Below are 23,505 nucleotides of genomic sequence, written 5' to 3' on the forward strand. Positions count from 1 at the left end.
GTTTCACTGTTGCAGTCATTACATTTGGGTAATCCTGCTGGCAGGTTGCCCTCAGCTGGCCTAAATTCCAAAGTCTTGGGTCCTGCGTCGGCTGCTGTCACCCCTTCCCTAACGTCAGGTCGTCAGGGGTATAAAAGAAGCAGCTGACACCATTTTCTTCTGTCTTTCTTGTCGTGCGGTGCCCGAAGCAGAAGCAGTTCGCAAGTGCCGGTCGGCCAACTGCTAAGATTTTCGTGTTTGAGTTTCAGATCCGAAGTCTTCAATAAAGCTAAGTACTCCATTGGGGGAAACTTTTTTCTTGCTCTAGACCGATGTCAGAAAAAGTTAATAATTGTATTTCTTGTGGAAAGCAAATACCTTATAAGGATTTTCATTCTTACTGTATTCCTTGCCTAGGCCCTGATCACAACGTTTCTGGTTGTCGGTTTTGTGCTAGATTTAACCAATGCACTATTAAGCGTCTGTATGATTTTGCTTTAAACTTTTTTGGACGCCGGTTTAATTATCCTGAAATGTCGTCGGATAACCATCCGACTACAGGAGTTTACAAAAAACGCAAAGAAAAGGATAGAGAAAAACAACTGAGGCCCAAAACCGACGACGAAGCTTCTCCTAAGCCAGTCGCTGGTTCGCCAGTTCTCAGTGAGGTGCTTCCGCAGCCCCTGACGCCCACTACTTTAGAGTCACAGGCCGCTACCAACTCCCACGTGGAGTCAGCCATGCCGCTGGATACTCAAGGTATTGGAGCCTCGGACGCTAATCCCGCAGGTGGGTCCGGAGCCGCTGAGCAGGTACCGGCTTCTGATGGTGTATTCAGACCTAAACATCTTTACATTTAAAACGACTTCAGCTTCAAAGGCAAAGACTAAAGCACCATCTAAAGCAACTCAAGAGCCACATGGACAGGCCTCTATGCCCAAAAAACAGATGCTCAAAATGGCCGAAGACTTGATTACCTTGATCAGGGGTTCCCATCCCCCTCCTGATAAGAGGCCTAGGCAAGACACTGACTGAATCTTCAAATCAGGTTTCTATTTCTTCTGATTCCTCTTCTGATCAGGAATATTCACTCCCCCCCCCCCCCATGAGGATTCTGATGCTAAAGAATCTATACCTTCAGCATCTCTGCCTGAGGACTATTCCTTTGGGGAAACCTTACATACCATGAGGGAGCATTTCCACTGGGAGAGCCAAGATTTTTCAGAATCTGAAAAGAGGCTCAGGGATTTTCTTTTACTACCCCAGCACAGGCGTCTAGCCATTCCACCTGTTAGACATTGTAGATGATGTGTTTTTGGAGTCTAGTCTGACCCCTGACTCCTTACCCCCCCCAGCTCATGTTAAGCCTGACCGATTATTACAGGGTTCCTGACTCTCACAAATTTATTTTTAAAAACCCTGCTGCTGACCCAGACACTATTTCACAGAGTCCAAAGGGAGTCGAGGCTTCCACTGCAAAAAAAAAACAACTCCCTCTGACAGAGATTCAAGGGCACTGGATAGATGGAGAAAAAAGGTTTACACATCTGCAACTTTGGCTATAAGGGCCTTAAACTGTCAATTTCATATTCTTAAGTATCAGCAACATGTCATGGGATTGCTTAAACAGAAAATGTTGTTAAATTCTGAATGTGCAGAAAACAAGGAAATGCAGGATTTATTGTATGCAGCTGAACAAGTTGGAAAACATACTTTGCAATGTGGTTTTGATTTTTAGGAGGCATCCTGCAGGGCCGCAGTTACGGGTTCTGTAATTAGGCGGCATGCTTGGTTAAAGGAACAAAATCTGCCTGATCATGTTAAAGTTAAATTACTAGATCCACCTTTACAGCATGATACTTTGTTTGGTGTTAAGGCAGAAGAGGTGTTGAAGAAAATGGAGGACAAAGCTAAATCTATGCAAACTGTCAAAGATGTTTTACAAGTACAGCCACCTAGGTTTAGTAGACACTGGCCTACAAAAAAATTGGTCCTTTCCTGTGTCAGACAGACCTCAAAGGGGCAGACCCAGACGCCCTAGGGGGCAGATCCCAGGCGCAAGGTTCTTATAGGCCCAAGCAATGGGGTGCTTCTACCTCCAAAGCTGGAGAAGATAGATCACAAACATACAGAAAACAGTCGCAATGACTTCCCCCTGCCTGCACCAAGCACTTATCTTCTGGCAGCACCCTTAGGGGGAAAATTAGCACTTTGTGCTCAAAATTGGCACATCATAACCCAGGACAAGTGGGTTCTAAACATAGTGTCACAAGGCTACAAGTTCCATTTCCATACTCTGCCAAAGGCAAACGGCTGGCCAGATCTGCCAAAAAATCAATGGGCAGAGGCACAAAAACAAGTCTCATCCCTCATGGACATGGAGGCCATTCAACAAGTACCAGAGCAAGTGCAGGGACAACGATTTTACTCGAGGCTGTTTTTGGTACCCAGAAAGGACAAGGCCTGGAAGCCAATACTGGACCTATCTATTCTGAGCACTTTCCTGGATATTCCAAAATTCAAAATGTTGACTTTGCAGCAGCTTCTGCCCATGCTGGCCAAGAATGCTTGGCTTGTGACTTTAGACCTAAAAGAGGTATACCTGCATGTTCCAATCGGACAATCATGCAGAAAATACCCAAGATTCAAGGCTGGTTCAATGCATTACCAATTCTCTGCACTGCCCTTTGGCTTATGTATTGCGCCTAGGGTCTTTACAAAGTGCCTGGCACCAGTAATTGCATTCTGCAGACAAAGAGGAATTCAAATATATCCTTACTTGGATGACTGTCTCATTCAAGCCGAGAACAAGGACATTCTTCTTCAACATCTGGCATTTGTGAAAAGACTTCTAACATGCCTAGGGTACACAGTCAACAAAAATAAATCAAAACTAGTCCCCTCACAAGAGATAATATTCCTGGGTGCAAGCTTGAATACAAATGCCCAGATGGCTCATCTCATGCCAGACAAACAAAGGCAACTGACTACCTATTTCAAAATGTTGGCAACAAAGGCCCAGTTATCTGCAAGAAAAATTCTGCAGGCGTTGAGCTTCATGGCATCCTGCATCCTACTAATTCCATATGCAAGACTGCATATGAGGAAACTTCAATGGTACCTAAAAAGTGTTAGGACTCAACATTGCCACAGCCTGGAAACGGTCATTACTCTCATTCTCTGCCTGCAACGGGAGTTTCGATGATGGGGCAAAGGCTTGTCACCAGAACAAGGGACAGCCATTCACATTACCTCCAGCCAGGCAGACACTAACAATGGATGCATCAGACTATGCCTGGGGAGCCCACATGGCAGGAATATGCATTCAGGGCACATGGTCCTCAAACCAAATGCATTTACATATCTATCAAAAAGAGATGTTAGCTGTTCAAAATGCCCTGACAGCCTTCAAGGACCTACTTCATCCAGGACAACTACTGATAGAGACGGACAACACCACAGTCATGTGGTATATAAACAAGCGGGGGGGCACACATTCTTACCCCCTTTGCAGACTAGCCATGACCTTGTGGGACACAGCTTTGCCTTACCAAGTACATCTGCAGGCACAAAAGTAGAAAAGGATGGCAGGTACTCCACAACAATTGAAGCAAACCACTAGATATATATTAAAATAAACTCTTTATTCCACAAAGTAAGCGCTTTCGTGTCTCCAAGGACGCTTCTTCAGACTTAAAACAATAATGAAGCACTCCAATTCCATTTAAATATTGCATCATTTCAAAAAGAAGCCAGTGAAATACCTAATAAAATGCACGTGTTAAAATACTCTTAGTCACATTACTCTTGTATAATCCCTGTAATGTTGCTCAAGATATATAACATCATGAGAGTTAAAAAAGTTCAGTTACAGGCTTGCTGTTCCTGAACTGTTTGAAAGTTTCTGAGAGGCCATTTTTGCTTGGGCTGAAGGAGGGTCTCTGTGTTTATCAGTGGCAGTGACTAACATTGAGCAGCTTCCCTGCCCCCCGGAGAGGTGGTTACTGACTTGAAACTGTAGTTTTATTGGCCACTAGGGGTCATTTCCATAACTCCTTCATCTTCCTCTCTTAAAACCTAGTTGCCTCGTGGTTTGAGCGTCTTTTCAGGCTTGTTGGCTGTTGGTGAAGCACCCTCCAAGAGGAAAAAACGCTGAGAGAAGAAGGGAGCCACTTTTGAGATTTTAAGTATTTTTCTCTGTTTATTTGCTAAGTTTTTCTGCATAGCTGCCTAGCTTGAGCATTTTCTGGCTTGTTAAACTTGATTTCTGTATTAGTAGCTGTATTTAGAGCACAACCAAAAGCTGTTTGCTGAATTTCCTGTTTGCACTTAATTTTAAATCGTTTTTTTCTTAAAACTTGCATATTTTCTGTCCTTGACCTAGCACTCTTGTGTGGGGTCATTTACTGCACTGTTATAACTTGATATTACTTGTGAACCTCTGCTATCTCTGTAAAAAACAAAAAAAATCTTGCTTTTTCCCACTTTTCTGAGAGTTAAAAAAGTTCAGTTACAGGCTTGCTGTTCCTGAACTGTTTGAAAGTTTCTGTGAGGCCATTTTTGCTTGGGCTGAAGGAGGGTCTCTGTGTTTATCAGTGGCAGTGATTAACATTGAGCAGCTTCCCTGCCCCCCGGAGAGGTGGTTACTGACTTGAAACTGTAGTTTTATTGGCCACTAGGGGTCATTTCCATAACTCCTTCATTTGTCCTCGGAGGAGTGGTTTAGGGCAGTGACTTGTGGTTTGTTGGCCAATTTGTGTCATTTCCTGTCTTTTCCAGCCCCCTGCTATAAAGCACGCTTTAGCGCGATTTAGCCCGATTTAGCGTGGAGTTGCTACTGTTGCACACTAGGGCAGCGCCGGTTAAGCAGGTTTAAACTATTCGGGCTACCTAAAGTCCACTCTTCAAATTTTCCCTTAAAACTACCTTCCTCGAACTATACTACTGATCTAATCAGCGTATCCTATAATTAAAAAGATCATCTCTACTTGACTCCAAGTAGACTATTCTCTATCTGTTAAACGTAGCACTTGCTCCTACAGTACTTATTACCTTGATACGGCACTCTTGTCATAGATAGTACCCCAAAAAGGCAACCCCCCATTTCTCGGTCACCCACGTCCCCCAGAATCTTTTTTAAAGTTTTTTTGTCTATTCCTTCTAGCATGTCGAGGGATCAGTTGCTAGTGTCCTCTCCTGCTCAGCTGGTGAACCTGGGAATATTGAGGCAATGTTACAATTGCCTCATGTACACAGACAACCCTCCTCCTCCCACAGAACACAAATACATGCGAGAGATGCAACTATACGGCCAAACTGGAGGCTGAGCTCTCTCAACATAGGACTGGCAAGACCAGTCAGGAGGAGAAGGTTACCACACACACTATAGACCCAGTCTCACATATTACCATTACAACCTCAAATCATACACATAAACACACAAAGACATACTTGGAGGCTCTGATCAAAAATCTACCAAAACAGCAGAGGCCACCAAAGCAGACACCCAAACAACCACCACCTCAGAACACAACACCTGCAACACATAGACCTCACAGTCAGAGTGTCAAACAGTCACAGCCCTTAAGGCCAAACACAATGCCAGACACACTAGTCATTGGTGACTCCATAGTCAGACACACTGACGTCCGCTCACCAGACTGAGTAAGGAGAAGGTCACAGTAAGCTGCCTGTCGGGCGCTAGAATCCGCCACATAACGCAAGCACTCAGGTCTCTCAACAGCAGGTACAAATATGATTCAGTCATTGTCCACGCTGGTGTAAACGACCTGAGACGTACCTCCTTGGACTACATGAAAAGAGACATTGAGGAGCTCTCTGATTATGTAGCCCAGACAGGTATGACCCTGACCTTGAGCAGTATCCTACCTTCACCAAGAATGATGCCACAATACAGAGATAAGATGATCAGCTTTAACAATTGGCTTAAACACTGGTGTCATTCAAAGGGGATCCAGTGTCTGTCTGCCTGGGATGACATGCTGGACAAGCCACGCTGCTCAAGGGACGGCTTGCACCTGTCACCCTGGGATTCCGGATATTGGCAAAGGCTCTTGCCACCCCATAGTGCCTTTTTAGGCAAGGCTCAAATTCTAAACCTACCACCCTAGAACACAAAAAGGAAAAAACTAAGGGTAATGCTGCTCAATGCCAGAAGTCTAAATCTCAAAATGCACGACTCGAGGCCCTTCTCAGTATGGAGAACATCGATGTCTGTGCTGTGACAGAAACCTGGTTCAAGGCTCCTGAGAGCACCCCAGCTATCAGGTTTTACCTCATATCATGCCCGCCCCAAAATCTGGACAATACCAAGAAAGGAGGGGGATATCCATATTCATCAAGGACACCCACACCTCAAGACTGGTGGCAACGCACGATGCATCGGAGACCATCCAGGTGCAATTAACCATAGGCAAGACTGCTCTGCAAATTGTAGCATGTTACAGGCCACCCTCACAAACTCAGGAACCTCACATGGCCTTCCTGAAAACACTAGAGGGATAAATGTATCTCCAAACACCATCATACTAGGTGACTTCAATTACCCTAACATAGACTGGGAACACTACTCAAGCCCAAACACCCTAGCCCAAAAGTTCCTGGAATTCATAAACTCAAATGCCATGGAACAACTAGTCACCATCCCCACAAGAGGAGATAACATACTTGATCTCATCATCACGAACATGGGAGCACAATGTTCAACACCGGAGGTGTACCCCTCACTGGTGAGATCAGACCACAAACTAATCTCGCTGGAGGTCCTCATCCCACCCCACCTGAAATAAAAAGACCACAGTAAAGAGCTTCTCAAAAGGCGACTTCACACTTCTAAAGACTAGTGTGCTCTCCTTTAAGGCCGGAGCCGGCGGAAAACAGTACTCAAGCCACTGAATCACTTACAAATGCCTTCTACCAGCACCTGCAGGACTGCATGGATAAGGCAATCCCAAGCAAAACAAAGACTCTTTGTACCAAAGGCAAGCGTCCAGTCTGGTGGACCCCAGCCATAAACAAACTCTACAACAAAAGGAGGAAGCTACTACAAGATGGAGCAAAATCCTTAAAAGGTAAGACACCCTTGATCACTATAAGTAAAAAACTAAGAGCTCTCATAAAATCATCCAAAGCAAATTTCGAGAGAAAAATAGCTAAAGACTCAAAAGACAATCATAAGGCCTTCTTTAGCTATGTTAGAAACCTGGGAGGAAACTCCCAGATATGCTCAGAGCTAGTTCAAAATGATGTGAAGATTACTGATCCTACAGACATTGCCAACATACTGGCTGACAGGTTCAGTGCAAACTCCCCCCCCCCCAAAAGGAGAGATATCTATACCAAACGATTGCAGCCCCCAAACATCTCCAGCGCCCAAGTGAGAACTGCTCTCCAAAGCAAAAACACAGCATCCATGGGACCTGATGGTGTCCCCGGCTGTGTGCTCCATGAACTCAATGAGGAATTAAACCCACAGCTAGGACAGCTGTTTAATCAAAGTCTTACCTCTGGATACGTACCCACGGAGTGGCGCACTGCAACTGTGGTACCACTTCACAAAGGCGGTGCCTCCACCGACCCTGGAAATTACCGCCTATTAGCTTGACAAGCCTTATCTGCAAAGCCATGGAGAGGATCATAATGGACCTCATAAATAAAGATATAGGCAACCTACAGACTTTGGATCCAACCCAGTTTGGCTTTGTCAAAGGCAGATCATGCCTTTTAAACTTGGTTGACTTTTTCGAAACAGTCACCAAAGCCATTGATGAGGGAAAGGCAGTCCATACAGCCTACCTCGATCTGGCTAAGGCCTTCGATACAATACCCCATTCGGGTATCATTGAAAAACTCATCAGCTTAAATGTCAACCCATACATCACAAGATGGGTTGCAAACTGGCTGAGTGACAGAACCCACAGGGTCAGAGCTGCTGCGCCATGTCAGACTCAAAGCCTGTCACAAGTGGTGTCCCACAGGGCTCAGTCCTGGGCCCACTCTTGTTTGGCATCTACTTTTCCGAAGTACAAGCAAACACAGGAGGGTTATGGCTGACAAAGTTTGCAGATGACTGCAAACTGGGCGCCATAGTAGAAAACACATCTGACACAGATATCCTTCAGAAGGGTCTCACAGAAACGGATAACTGGTGCCAGAGCCACGGCCTAAAGTTAAATGCCAAAAAATGCATAGTCATACCCTTCGGGAAAATCAAGGTTACCCCTAGCTACCAAATAGGTGGCAATCCACTGAGCACAGAAGAAGTTATCAGGGACCTGGGGACCCAGGTTGATAGTAGTCTGTCATTCGACACCCATGTAGCTAAAGTAGTTAGGAAGACCTTCTACATTGCCCACCTTATCATGAAGGGATTCTCATCTAGATCAAGGGAGGTCATAGTCTCCCTTTACTCATCACTCATCAGACCAATGATTGAGTACAATGCCCCATTCGGAATGTATCTGACCCGACACTTGCAGCAGCTGGAGAGGCCACAAAAGTTCCTCACCAAAAGGATAAAGGGTCTCAAAAATCTGTCCTATGCTGCCCGACTGAAAGAACTCCAGCTCTATTCAGTCGCCACCGCTTGCTCAGAGGTGACCTTTGCCTAACATACAAGGCCATGTCAAACCCAGATTTGATGAATATGCTTCACCTCAAAAAATCTAGATCCATCAGAGCCACAAGGGCGGCAGACTTAAACCTTGACTTGGCTATTAATAGGACGTGCTGGAGGGATAGATTCATCACCCAAAGACTCCTATGCTGTGGAACAAAATCCCGGTACATGTGAGGCAGAGCACCTCGCTGGCCTTGTTCAAGAGAAATCTTGACCAATGGATGGGAGATCGCAGATATACCCCAGGGATTACCTCAGTGTCACTGCTCGACAGAGGCACAGAAAAATAATGGGTATAGTTCCCCATACTAAAGGGGTGGCGTAAGCCACAAAACGATGGGCTAGGCTTGTAAATGCCCTCGGGCAGATAGCCTAGTATGAACCTATGAACCTATATAATGACATTCTTAATATAAAGAATATGTAATAATACTATAAAATAAAATCATAAATTTCTACCTTGTGAAACACTGCTAATGATATCAAATAATTCTTAGAAACCTTACTTCAAGCATATTTACTATAACCTAAATATTCTCGTTCTTCAATTTTTCAAAACATTACATATAAAATGACAAGACAATGCATATAGAGAACAATGCTGTAGAATGTATATTAAAAAGTGTATATACATATATGCGTGTTAGTATATATATATATATATATATATATATATATATATATATATACACACATATATATGCACATATATATAACATAATAAAATATAATATCATATGTGGAATCAATGCTTTAAGGCTCGGTCCAGTAAGAATGGTTTGATTGAATGATTGAATTTTTAGATGTATTGCTTAGGAAAGGCAACGATACGATTAGTACAGAAGTTTATAGAAAACCTTGTAGAAGGAATGCTCTTTTACATCGGAGTAGCATGCATCCAACGCACGTACATAGAAATATAGTAAAAAATCAAGCATTAAGATTCTCTCGCATAGTGAGTAAAGATGTGACATTTCATGAAGCCATTAAAGACATACAGAGGGATTTTATAGAGAGAGGTTGTCATTCAAGTGATCTTAAAACACTACAAAAAGTTGAATGTGAGAGATCAGGACGACCATATATTAGGAGAGGTAGTCAGACACGTATAGAACCAAAGGCCATCGACACCACGACAGTGAAGAGGTTAGCTATCCCTTATACTAACAATAATACAGTGACAGCGATAATTAGGAAGAATTGGGGCATATTACTGTTGGATGAACACATTAAGGAAATGGTAGGAACACATCCTAGTTTCAGTTATAGGAATACTAAACCATTAAAAGTAATTTTATGCTTTGAGAAAAATGTTAGGAAGAAAGTGGATTCCTCCAGAAAAGGAACATTCTCATGCCATAATTGCAATCAGTGCAGTTTCATAGCTAATAAGAATTATTTTGTACATCCAGATACACACATGAAATATGAATTCAATCATTATACTGACTGTAAGTCTAGGAACGTGATCTATCTGGCTACATGCCAGAAATGCAATAGTTTCTATGTAGGGAAGACCAATAGGACACTTAGAGAAAGGATAAGGGAACATGTTTATGCCATTAGTAAAGAGAATGAAGGCAATTGATTAGCTAAACATGTTCTCCAAAATGACACAATGCATAGTTTCAAATTCCTAATATTAGAATTAGTATATCCCACGGAGAGGTTAGGTAATATAACCAATTATACAGAGAAAGAAGAAGGAAAGTGGATAGTTAGGCTACAAGCGGACAGAGGACACAGTCTGAATGATAGATGTTCTTCGTTCCACATTGCTGCAGTCCTTACTATTGGGTAGTCCGCTGTCCAGTCGGCCCGAATACCAGAGTATATGGCTGACGTCGGTCAGGGCGCATTAGACTGACGTCAGTACGTCAGGGTACTAATGCGCATGACCGGCGCCATATCTTCAGTCTTTTGCCGCATGGTCCGATGCAGAAGCAGTTTTGCGAGTGCAGGTTGGCGTTCTGAAATATTTCCGAAACCGGAGTTTCAGACCGAATCAGAGTTGGCTAAGTACCCCGTTGGGGAACATTTTGTTTTTTTCTTGCCTCAGTATTTAACCGGATGTCAGAAAAAGTGAATAACTGTATTTCTTGTGGGAAACAGATACCTCATAGGGATTACCATACCTTGTGTATACCTTGTTTAGGGCCTGAGCACGACGTTGTTGGATGCCGCTCTTGTGCTAGGTTTAACAAACGCACTATTAAGAGGAGGTTAGACTGTGCCAGGTTAGTGTTTGGGAAGCGTTGCAATTATAAAATGCCGTCGGATGCTCCGACGCCCGCTTCGCCCAAGAAGCGCAAGGATAAAACAGCGAAGCCTAGGGTTGATGAACCGGCAGTCCCGGACGTCGGTTCTTTAGAAGGCTCAGTGGAGCCAGAGGTTTTGCCAGGAGTTTCTATGGAGTCTCAGGCAGAAACTTTACTGTTACAGGATGTGCCTTCTCAGGAGGTAGGCCAGGCTGAGGGGGCTTCTCAGGTAACTGTTCTTCCCTCTCTTCCCAAGGTAGTTAGAGCCTCTCCTGCTGTTGCCAAAACTTCTTTGAGAGGTAGGCCAAGTTCAGCTTCAGTGGGGGCTTCTCCTAGCATTTCGGGTTCTGTACCTAAGAAACATATGCTTAAAATGGCAGAAGATTTGATTACTATGATTAGAGGTTCTATGCCCCCTTCTGATAAGAGGCCTAGGGTGGAACCGGAGTTTGATAGTTTTGAACAGTGTTCAGAGGCTTCTGAGTCTTCTACGGAAGATTTGCAGGAGTATCCTCCTTATTCTGATTCTGATGTGGATGATTCCACTCCTACAGCTTCTCCTCCTGAGGATTTCTCATTTTCAGAGACTCTGCATTCCATGAGGGAGCACTTTAAATGGGAAGGCCAGGATTACTCTGATTCCAGGAAAAGGCTTAGGGAATTCTTGTTTTTACCCCAGCATAGGCCCTTAGCTATACCTCCTGTGTTGAATGTGGTGGAAGATGTTTTTGCAGAGGCTTCCCTGAACCCTGACTCTTTACCTCCTGCTCCTGTTAAACCTGATAGGTACTATAGGGTGCCCGAAGCTCATAAGTATTTGTTTAAGAGTCCTAGGGCGGACCCAGAAACTGTTTCTCAGGGGCCTAAAGGTGTTAAGGCCTCTGTGGTTAAAAATCCTGTTCCCACTGATAAAGAGGCAAGGGCTTTGGATAGGTGGGGAAAGAAAGTGTATACTTCTTCCACTCTAGCCATGAGAGCGTTGAATTGTCAGTTTCACATGCTAAAATATCAAAATTATCTCCTTTCACAATTGAAATCTAAGGTGGATGCTTTAGCGGAAGGTATTGAGTGTAAAGAGTTGCTGGATTTGGTTCATGTGTCTGAACAAGTGGGTTAGCATTCTTTGCAATGTGGTTTTGATGCTGTACAGGCCTCCTCGAGGGTGGCTGCCACTAGTTCTGTTCTTCGCAGGCATGCCTGGTTGAGGGATCAGAATTTAGCTGAGCATGTTAAGACAAGGATTTTGGATGCTCCTTTACAGTCTGATGTGTTGTTTGGTTCGCCTGTGGAAGCAGTTTTAAAGAAAATGGAGGACAAAGCTAAGTCTATGCAAACTGTTAAAGATTTTTTGCAGGTGCAGCCACCGAAGTTTAATAGAAATTGGCCTGCTAAGGGGTGAACATATCCTGCTTATGATTCCCAGTCTAAGGGTAGGTCTAGACGTGGTAGGGGCAGAGCTCAAGGTTCTTTTAGGCCTAGAACAGGGAGTTCACCTGCTCAGACTTCTGGTGAGGGCAGGGGTCAGTCCTTTCGTAAACAGACCCAATGGCCTGCCTTTTCAGCTGCCAGTAGATTCTCGTCTGGCAGCTCCTTTGGGAGGAAGACTGTCTCTTTTCAAAGAAAATTGGGATTTAATTACTCAAGACAGATGGGTGTTGGATATCATTCACCACGGTTACAGGTTTTATTTCCATACATTGCCCCCTTTCAAAGGCATACCAGACGTTCCTCCTCCTCAAAGAAAAGAGGCTCACAAGCAAATTTCTCAGTTACTCCAGATGGGGGCCATTCAGCCAGTCCCTGTATCAGAAAGGGGCCTAGGATTTTATTCTCGCCTGTTCCTAGTACCAAAGAAGGGGAACACGTGGAGACCAATTTTGGATTTATCTCTCCTCAACACTTATCTGGACATTCCCAAGTTCAAGATGTTGACGTTACAACAGCTTTTACCTCTGCTGGGCAAAGATCACTGGATGGTAACTTTAGATCTCAAGGAAGCTTACCTTCATGTGCCTATAAGGCTAAGTTACAGGAAGTATCTGCGGTTTCGAGCTGGAAATTCTCATTATCAGTTCTCTGCATTGCCCTTTGGCTTATCTACTGCCCAGAGTATTCACAAAGGTTCTGGCTCCAGTGATAGCTTACTTCAGGCTACAAGGAATTCAAATCTATCCTTACTTGGACGACTGCCTGATTCTGGCTCAAGAAAAGGAAGATCTTCTACAGCATCTGGAATATGTTATAGCAGTGCTAAGATGCCTAGGGTATTCTGTGAACGAAATAAAGTCCAGTCTAGTACCCTCTCAAGACATGTGCTTTCTGGGTGTGAGACTGAATACAGCAGCCCAGATGGCCTTTTAACCCCGGACAAACAAAAGAGTATATCACTTTACTTCCATCAACTATCTCATCAGTCCGTGCTGACTGCAAGGACAGTCCTTCAAGCATTAGGGTTCATGGCATCTTGTATTCTGGTGCTTCCCAATGCCAAACTGCATATGAGGAAGCTACAATGGTATCTCAAAATGTATGGACACAGCACTGCCAGGATTTGGACACTGTCATTCAAATAATACCTTGCCTTCAAAAAGAATTTTTGTGGTGGGCTCAGGAATGTCACCTAAACAAGGGACTCTCTGTGACCCGCCAGAGGCGAGTCAGATTTTAACGACAGATGCCTCGGACATTGCTTGGGGAGCTCATCTAAATGGAAAGTGGATACAAGACAAGTGGCCTGCCAGACTACAGCATCTACATATCAACATGAAGGAGATGTTAGCAGTCCAGTTTGCATTAATGGCTTTCAAGGAGTTACTTCTTCCAGGGCAGGTGTTGATTCTAACAGACAACACAACTGTCATGTGGTACATCAACAAGCAAGGGGGAACACATTCTTATCCACTATGCAGGCAAGCAATGATTTTATGGGAGACTGCGCTAAGCTTGCAATTAACTCTTCAGGCAAGGTTTCTGCCAGGAGCACAGAACTCCTTAGCAGATGTGTTAAGCAGACAAATCATGGATCCCCACGAGTGGAAACTGGATCTTCATGTATTTCAGAAATTGACAGTGTCATGGGGAACTCCAGACATAGATCTGTTCGCTTCTCCACTAAACCACCAGCTGCCAAAGTTTTGCACAAAGGGGTTTCATCACACAGCTTGGAAAGTGGATGCTCTGTCTTTCAGTTGGAAAAACCTTCATGTGTATGCCTTCCCACCTCTGCCTCTTCTTCCAAAGGTGCTATTAAAAGTCAGACAAGACAAGCCAAGGATGATTTTGATAGCTCCAGATTGGCCTCGGCAACACTGGTACCCACTACTAAGGAGTCTGGTAAGGAAGCCTCCATGGCCTTTACCTTTGATTCCTCATCTGTTATCTCAGAAGGACGGTCATCTGCTCAATGTCAAGCTTCACTCTCTTCATCTAACAGCCTGGTATATTCTGTGTTGAAACACAGCAGGTCTCAACTTCCTCAACAAGTTTTAAATGTGATTATGGAAGCTAGAAGACCTAGTACAAGGAAAGTGTACAGAAAAATGGAAGAGATTTTTATTTTGGAGTACAGCAAAGAATTTGGAGATTTCTGAGCCTAATTTGAGTGTGGCTCTTCAATATCTTACTGAGTTATTGGACAAAGGTTTGTCCTTCTCTTCCATTAAGATTCATGCTGCAGCAATTTCAGCTCACTATGATTGTGACCCACCATTGTTTTCGCATCCTTTGTTCAAGCAGTTTCTTAGAGGGGCAAAGAATATAAGACCCCCGTAGAGCTCCTACTCCTGCTTGGGATCTCAATTTTGTGTTGGAAAAACTTACTCTACAACCTTTTGAGCCTGCGGCTACTGCTGAATTGAAATACTTGTCATGGAAGACTGCTTTTCTGTTGGCTATTACTTCTGCAAGAAGGGTGTCTGAGTTGCAGGCCCTTATGGCAGTAGAGCCCTTTTGATTTTCCATAAGGATAGGGTATCATTACGTACTAATCCTTCCTTTATGCCTAAGGTGGTTTCTAGTGTGGCTTTAAACCAAACTATTCATTTGCCTACTTTTATGCAGACCCCCAAAATAAAGGGAAAAGATTTTGCACACTTTAGATGTACACAGGCAATTGCGTTATTATTTAAGCAGGACTAAGGATTTTAGGCAGTCTCAGCAGTTGTTTGTTTCTTTTGCTTTGAGTTCGCAGGGCAAGCCTGTGTCAAAACAAACTATTTCTAGGTGGATTGGGTTTTGCATTGCATTTTGTTATTCCCATCATGGCAAGGAGATTCCAGCTGGGATTAGGCCTCATTCCACTAGGGCTACTGCCACTTCAACAGCATTTCTAAGGGGTGGCAACTAAGGATATTTTGGAGGCAGCTACTTGGAGTTCAGTGCATACTTTCTCTAAGCATTATCACCTTCCTATCTACTCTAAGTCTAGGGCTGGTTTTGCCACAGCTGTTTTGCAAGGCATGTTGTCAGCTCCTACTTCTTTATGATTTGCCAGCCTCCCTTACCTCTGCTTTGGGATTCTACCCAATAGTAAGGACTGCAGCAATGTGGAACGAAGAACATAGTACAGTTTTGTACCTACCATAAATGTAGATGTTCGAGGATCCACATTGCTGCAGTCCAATTTCCTCCCTCCTTCCCTCTGTGTTTAGGGGTGGTTGTGTAGGTGAGGTTATATGTTGATATTTTTGTATATATATTTTTGTATATATTGTACATATTTTTGGTGCAGGTATTTTGGGCCTTGTCTTTTTAGGGTCTTCTGACATCTGGGGCAAGAAAAGACTGAGGATATGACGTCGGTCATGCGCATTAGTACCCTGACGTACTGACGTCAGTCTAATGCGCCCTGACCGACGTCAGCCATATACTCTGGTATTCGGGCCGACTGGACAGCGGACTACCCAATAGTAAGGACTGCAGCAATGTGGATCCTCGAACATCTACATTTATGGTAGGTACAAAACTGTACTTTTCTTTGAAACCATTCTTATTGGACCGAGCCTTAAAGCATTGATTCCACATATGATATTATATTTTATTATGTTATATATATGTGCATATATGTATGTGTATATATACTAACACGCATATATGTATATACACTTTTTAATATACATTCTTCAACATTGTTCTCTATATGCATTGTTTTGTCGTTTTATATGTAATGTTTTGAAAAAACTGAACGAGAATATTTAGGTTATAGTAAATATGCTTGAAGTAAGGTTTCTAAGAATTATTTGATATCATTAGCAGTGCTTCACAAGGTAGACGTTTATGATTTTACTTTGTAGTATTATTACATATTCTTTATATTAAGAATTTCATTATATGATGTTTTATATCTAGAGCAACATTACAGGGATTATACAAGAGTAATGTGACTGAGTTTTTTAACGTGCATTTTATTAGGTATTTCATTGGCTTCTTTTTGAAATGATGCAATATTTAAATGGAATTGGAGTGCTTCATTATTGTTTTAAGTCTGAAGAAGCATCCTTGGAGATGCAAAAGCGCTTACTTTGTGGAATAAAGGGTTTATTTTAATATATATCTAGTGGTTTGCTTCAGTTGTTGTGGAGTACCTCCCATCCTTTTCTATTTTTGTGTTTGGATTGCTTTTGTTTGGAGCTACCTTACCCCTAGTGGTGTTCCCTCTTTTTTTCTGTACATCTGCAGGCACAATTCCTGCCAGGAAAGGAAAATACTCTGGCAGACGAACTAAGCAGAATCCTCATGGATCCCCTTGAGTGGATGCTGGATCCACAAATCTTCAGCATGATAACAAGGAAATGGGGATGCCCGGACATAAATCTGTTTGCCTCCCCTCTCAATTACCAGCTAAAAAGATTCTGCACAAGGACTTATCACAGACAAGCATGGAAAGTGGACACCCTATCTTTCAGTGGACGCCCTATCTTTCAGCTGGACCTATCAGTATATGCCTTTCCGCCACTGCCTCTCCTCTCCAAGGTGCTCCTAAAGGTCAGACAGGAAAAGCCAACGATGATACTGATTGTGCCAGACTGGCCACGCCAGTACTGATATCCAATACTAAGAAACTTATCTCTATACCCAGCTTGGACCTTACCTCAAATACCTCGACTACTGTCCCAGTAAGACAATCGGATCATGCACAGTCAACTCAGGACATTAAACTTGGCAGCATGGCGAATAATGTAGTCATACAAAAAACACCTCTTAGTAAAGCTGTGATGGATGTCATTCTGGAAGCCAGAAGGCCTAGTACTAGAAAGTGTTATGCTGGAAAATGGAAGAGATTCTGTGCCTGGAACCAGGCACAAAGAACTGATACAGCGGTACCAAATATTCCTCAGATTTTGCAATACTTAACTGAGATGTTAGACAAAGGCCTCTTTTTCATCAATAAAAATTCATGCCTCTGCCATTTCGGCTCATTATAATACAGAGCCACCACTTTTTTCTCACCCTTTATTAAGGCAGTACCTCAGAGGAGCCAAAAATTTAAGGCCCCCAAGGAGACTACCAATACCTGCATGGGACCTCAATTATGTCTTGGAAAAGCTCACCCTGCCACCCACCTTTTGAGCCAGCTGCTACTGCTGATCTGAAGTTTTTATCTTGGAAAACAGCTCTGCTCTTAGCAATTACTTCTGCAAGACGAGTTTCAGAGCTACAGGCACTCACGGCTGTGGAACCTTTCATCATTTTTCATCCAGACAGGGTCTCCCTGAGAACAAACCCAACATTTATGCCTAAAGTGGTGTCCAGTGTGGCTCTTAACCAAGCCATCCAACTGCCAACCTTTTACCCAAATCCACAGAAGAAGGGGGAGAGAATTCTGCATTCTTTGGACGTGCACAGACAGCTTAGATTCTACTTGGACAGAACCAAAGCTTTCAGGAAGACAGAGCAATTACTAGTGGCATATGCTGCAGGATCACAAGGAAAGCCTATCTCAAAGCAGACTATATCTAAGTGGTTATGCCACTGCATTCGTTTCTGCTACTTACACTGTGGCAAGCCAGTGCCTAAGGGCAGTAGGCCTCATTCCACCAGAGCTGCAGCCACCTCAGCAGCCTTTCTCAGGGGAGTTCCAACCAGAGACATTTTAGAGGCTGCTACTTGGGAGTTCAGTGCACATCTTTACAAAGCATTACCATCTGCCACTCTACTCTAAATCCAGGGCAGGCTTTGCCACTGCAGTTCTGCAGGGCCTCATAGCCGCTCCTACGGCTGTCTAGTTCCAGCCTCCCAACCATAGCTTTGGGACTCTACCCAAATGTAATGACTGCAACAGTGAAACACAAAGAACATAGTACAGTTGTGTACACTTACCATAAATGTAGATGTTCGAGTGTATTCACTGTTGCAGTCTAGGTTACCCACCCGCCTTCCCCCTTTTTTCTTTTGGATCTTATCTTTCCTTCTCTGATTTATACTACCTATGTGGTGTATTTGCTTATAGATGAAGGTTAAATTTATATTGGTGTATTTCTGAATATATATATAAAGTTTGGCTACCCTTTTTGGGGGCACCTGACATCTGGGGCAAGAAAAACTGAAGAAATTGGCGTCAGCTGCTTCTTTTATACCCCTGACGACCTGACGTCAGGGAAAGGGTGACAGCAGCCGACGCAGGACCCAAGACTTCGGAATTCAGGCCGGCTGAGGGCAACCTGCCAGCAGGATTACCCAAATGTAATGACTGCAACAGTGAATACACTCGAACATCTACATTTATGGTAAGTGTACACAACTGTACTTTTCTGTGCAAGTTGCCTACTGTATAGAGTATGCAAGTTCTTCCTTTATCTGTGTAGACTTTCTGTGGATGCTCTAGTTTCCTCTTGCCTCCTAAAACAAAACTTGCAGTATATTGATTGATTAGCAATCTTCCAAACTGTCCATAAGTGAGCTTGTACATTCTGTGATATGCTGGTGGCCCTATCCAGGTTATGCCTTGTAGCACTGCACACATTCGTTGCTGGTGTACATCCCCACAACCATGTAGAGGATAAAGTGGGTTACTTGAAAATTATTGTACATATATTTTTTTTTTCATGTTAAATGCAATAACTATGAAAGTGTTTTTTTTTTTTGAATGGTTATTAAATTCAGGATGCTTTTGAAAAAAGAATATTAGTCATTTCTCTGTGGTTGTGGTTATGAGGACAATCTCATTATCTGGGCTTTTTAACAATGTGACTTACTAAAACGTTGCCATTGGTACATTGGTTATATAACACTGTGACAGTTTTGTAGTTGAATTAAACTGAAACTTGAAAATACAGCTAGAATTTTAAGATCACACTTCATGGAGATTCTGACTTAACTGGCAGCAAATCCCAGCTTCCTACTGTGGTGTAATTTGATGTGATGCATTCCATTATTGATTTTAGTCGTCCTCTTATTTGGCTTCTATTTCTTTCTTGCTTTTAGCACCCCATCACCAGGTGGATTGTTAGGAATGTCTTGGACCCCCCAGAAAAGGACTATGAGAAAATGATGGCAGTGATCCAGATTGAAAGTGAAAAGGCAGAAATGAGGTATGTGTTTATTTGAATAGCCAAACTTTAAGGTATGTGGTATTATGTTGCTTCTGCTGGATCATGTTGTATTTGGTTTCTTCTTATCGTAAGATGCCAGATCTCTCAAGGTGTTTTTAATTTTAAGCTTGGAGCAAAGCATTGGTGAATGAAGACAATCCGGCATTTTGGACCGTTGTGCTCTCAAAAGAATGAGTCATGAAAAGTGCACATATCAGAAACAAATTTTAGGGGTGTTGTCAAGATATCGAAGCAAATGCCTTTTTATTTACTGTATGTACACTACAGTCTTAATTTAAGGAAGACTTTGCAGTATTGTAAAACTTAGTTTCTACTCATCTGTCATCATTAACTTTTTTTTTTTTTTTTTTTTTTTTTTTTTTGAAGTAGTTACAATTTCCCCTGCATAAATGTTTGTCTGGAGCTGCTGCTTTTCTAGCTTCAGTTTGTACATACCCTACATAAAATGAGTGTAATTCTACACCTCTTTCATCTCTTCTCACCACTTTCAAACAACTGGCCCCGCAATTGTATTTTTTCTTTACATGAGTAGTTTAGTAGTAAGTCATTTTGACAATTTATAGGCGAGAAAAAAAATGTATGATTGCTTTCATAATGTGAGAAGATTGTAGTTACTTGTACCGGGGTACATCTCAAGATTTTCACACCTCATGTACACCATCTGATTAGGTTGTTTTCTTGACCAATCTGCCTGATCTTAAGAAGCAGCCCTTTGCGTCCTGTAGTTCAGGGGGACTCTGGACCAAGGTAGCTTCTTTTGTGGTCTCCCCTGTAGCCCATCCAGACTGGTTAGACTAGGTTGAAGAGTCACATGGTTAGCCATTGGCGAGGTCTCTAGACAAGTTATGTGAGATGGGATGCTTGTTTGTCTGTTTTTAGAACCTGGAGTTATGTTTGAGGGATTTCAGTCATGGGAATTTTGGTTGGATGACCACCCAGCCAGGCAAAGGCATCTCCCACTGGTGTGTGCCCTTTTTTGTGCATTCTTCTGCCTGACCCTGTTTCCCTGTGTATGACAGTTATGCGTTTAAGTGATCAGACCCTAGAGTGGGTGTGGGCACATGACTCCTTTCTGGTAGTTTACCTCATGAAAACAGGTGTTGGGGGGCGGGGCTTTGTTCCTTAAAAAGACACAGCTTTGGAGCTCTGGATGGAGTTTTTCTGACTACTTCTGTTTTAGTGACTCGTTTAAAGAGGATTTTCTTTGAGGAGGGCCATAGTTACAGTGAATCATAACATTTGGATTTATACAGCCAGTGTGTCCCTTTTTACAAATAATTAAACTAAATCTTTGTAGTCACTATCTTGTGAGTGTTAATACTTGTAGGGCCATTATTTTACTTTCCTGTACACAGACACTTTTGCAACTGGTGCATTTTTTTATTCTGTTTGTAACATTTATAGAATCCTACCCACCAATAACTTACTTTTTATGATGGTTACATTACCTGGACTCTGTTTTCTTTTTAAGAAATAGCTTAATGAAATGGATAAAATGAACATAAATTTGGACTACAGTTATTACTACCCCAGTCAAGTTTGGATGATTCATTGGTTGTTGTTATTTTACTTAACTAATATGGGTTATGCATTACATTGATTCCAATTTGTCCCATATTATAAGAATTATGCATCCATGACTCGTATTAAACTGGAATATTTCTTTATGCAAATACCCATGTTACTCCTTTGTACCATACAAGGCCTGTGATTGACTTTATTATCTGCTCTCAGTCTCCGTTTCTTTGTACAAATTAAGTATTTTGATAATATGTTTTGTTATGGAAGATAATTTCATTTACTTTGTAGAAGCATTTTAAGATACAACTAAAATCTGCATACATAATTTGTGATATTTTATAACTTTACCATGTTATACTGCTTATTTTTAATAACATAATCTTTGGGACTTTAATGGCTATCGGGACATCAAACCTTTCTTCTAAGGTCTTACACATGATCTTCATTTATTGCTTTGTTGACGTATGCTTTATGTAGTACATCTTTAAATGTGACTTTCATAGATTTAGATGATAATGTAATTTACCAGCAATATCTGTGATATTCGTTCATTTTACAAATACTTCTCTTCATCCAGTTCAAGGTTGCAGGGGAGCCTAGATCTTTATCCCAGCACTCAGCATTGTCAGGAAACTAGACCTGGATAGGACTCAAAACACTAAAATGGAAACAAACTGAAGAAAAACTGCCAACGGAGCAGTAAACTGCACACTTCAAATTTAAAAACAAATCCAGGGAAAACGCTTTTCATCCAGCTTAATAGCCAGACTTCATTAGACAAATCATCATTTAAAAAAAATTCTTGTATAGAAAAGCACATCCCCCTTCATTAATTAATTAATTCATTAATTAATTTTAAGCCAATACCAACACAACCAAACCTCCTTGTCCCTCCCTTGTGCAAAATGTGCTTTAAACAGATAAAATGCGCTACATACATAGTCAGCAAATGCTACAATACTGTTCCATTGCATGTAAAAAAGCACATTTAAGACAACTTATAAAATAACATAAAAGGAGAATACCATTGTTTACAAACCAACCCTAAAGCTAAGTCTACCTAGTTAGACTTCTCAGTTTTAAAATACTTGTGACGGATGTCACTACATTTAGATCTGGTGGTCTACTGAATTTAAACAAAGCTGCCACAATAACTCACATTTTTCCAGTAATAACTGGAAGGGACCCCTCCCCCTCATATCAGGTACCACTTGTTCAATAGACCTAAACAGAAAGCTATGATCAGGGAATCTATTACAATGTCTCGCTAAGGCATTCTCTAATTTCCGTTTGTTTATGCTGTATATGTGTTCATACACTCTTTCTTTAAGCTTTCTGTCGGTCTTCCCGATGTAAAATGTGGGACAATTTTGGCACTGGGCAAGGTACACCACAGATTTGAATTACAATTAAGCCTTCCATCAATCGTATAGGCATGTTCCCTAACTACAAATGAAGCTCCTGAGGCCATGTATTTACAAAAATTACATGAATCACATGTAAGCATACCTGGAGTCTTATAGGCCTTCTGTCTATGCCCCTCCAGTATGGCTTTCATGTTTTTACCCCTTTTAAAAATTAGGGTTGGTCTATCCCCCAGTTTCTCCACAAGTTCACTGTCAGTTAACAAGAGATTCCAGTTCCTCAATAAAATTTCTTTAATTCCAAGTGAGTCTAAACTGTAAGGGGTAATAAAACTCACCACGTAATCTCTTTCCTTCCTCCAAGCCTCATACTACATTGTCACCACAACATAGGTGTTAACATCATCTGGTCCTGCATATATTCGTATCGTATTGTCCATCTGGCATTTACTTAGAATGGGTTTATATACCCCAGTCCTTCTCTTATGTTGTACTTCATGGACCAACTGGAGAATTAATGTTTCAGGGTAGTCTCTAAATAAAAACATCCTCCTTAAAACTTCACATTCTGTTATGAATGCCTCATCCTCAGTCACCATTCTAGTTGCTCATACTAACTGGCCTTTTACGACCAACTTTTTTTGGTGGGTTGGGTGTGAGCTAGTAAAATGCAATAAGGAATTAGAATATGTTGCCTTTTGATAAATCTTGGCAACATATAGTTTCCTGATTCTGTTTTCCCCCAACACCACTTCTAAGTGCGAAATCTTATCTTGCTGGAAATTGCTAGTAAATCTCAAAAGACTGGTTGTATTGTTTAAAGCGTTTAACAATTGTTGGGCCTCTATACGGTCCCCTTTAAACCTGGATAGGACATCAGTCTGTCACAGATGTTATGTGTGGTTCTGCAGCATTATTCATACTTGAGCATTTGTTATACATTCATTTATTTATTGTTTGACAAGCCGCTTAATCCATTTCAGGGTCACTTTCACAGTCACTTGCAAGTAAAGCAGAAACATTAATATTTCACAGAGCACCACTTGTGATTTACTACTGGCATGGATAATTAATTACACATTGTTCCAGTTCCCAGAAAAGAAGTATAGTACTTCATGGGATTCTACCCAGATGATGCCAATTAACAGTGAACCCCAAGAAAAAAAAATGAGTACAGTAGTCTCTGGTTTAATTTC

At 42.1% G+C, this 23,505-nt stretch overlaps 1 protein-coding gene across 1 annotated transcript in view; it reads left to right on the plus strand.

Annotated features, from left to right (window-relative positions):
* Positions 1–23,505, plus strand: part of NDUFB5 (NADH:ubiquinone oxidoreductase subunit B5) — a 364,099-nt gene that overhangs the window by 324,952 nt on the left and 15,642 nt on the right. The window contains exon 5 of the mRNA XM_044070381.1: positions 19,297–19,403. Within this exon, the coding sequence (XP_043926316.1) occupies positions 19,297–19,403 (107 nt within the window). The remainder of the gene's footprint in view (positions 1–19,296; positions 19,404–23,505) is intronic.

This window comes from Protopterus annectens, chromosome 4.part1 (assembly GCF_019279795.1).
Source record: "Protopterus annectens isolate FY-2018-M chromosome 4.part1, PAN1.0, whole genome shotgun sequence".
NCBI lineage: Eukaryota > Metazoa > Chordata > Ceratodontiformes > Protopteridae > Protopterus > Protopterus annectens.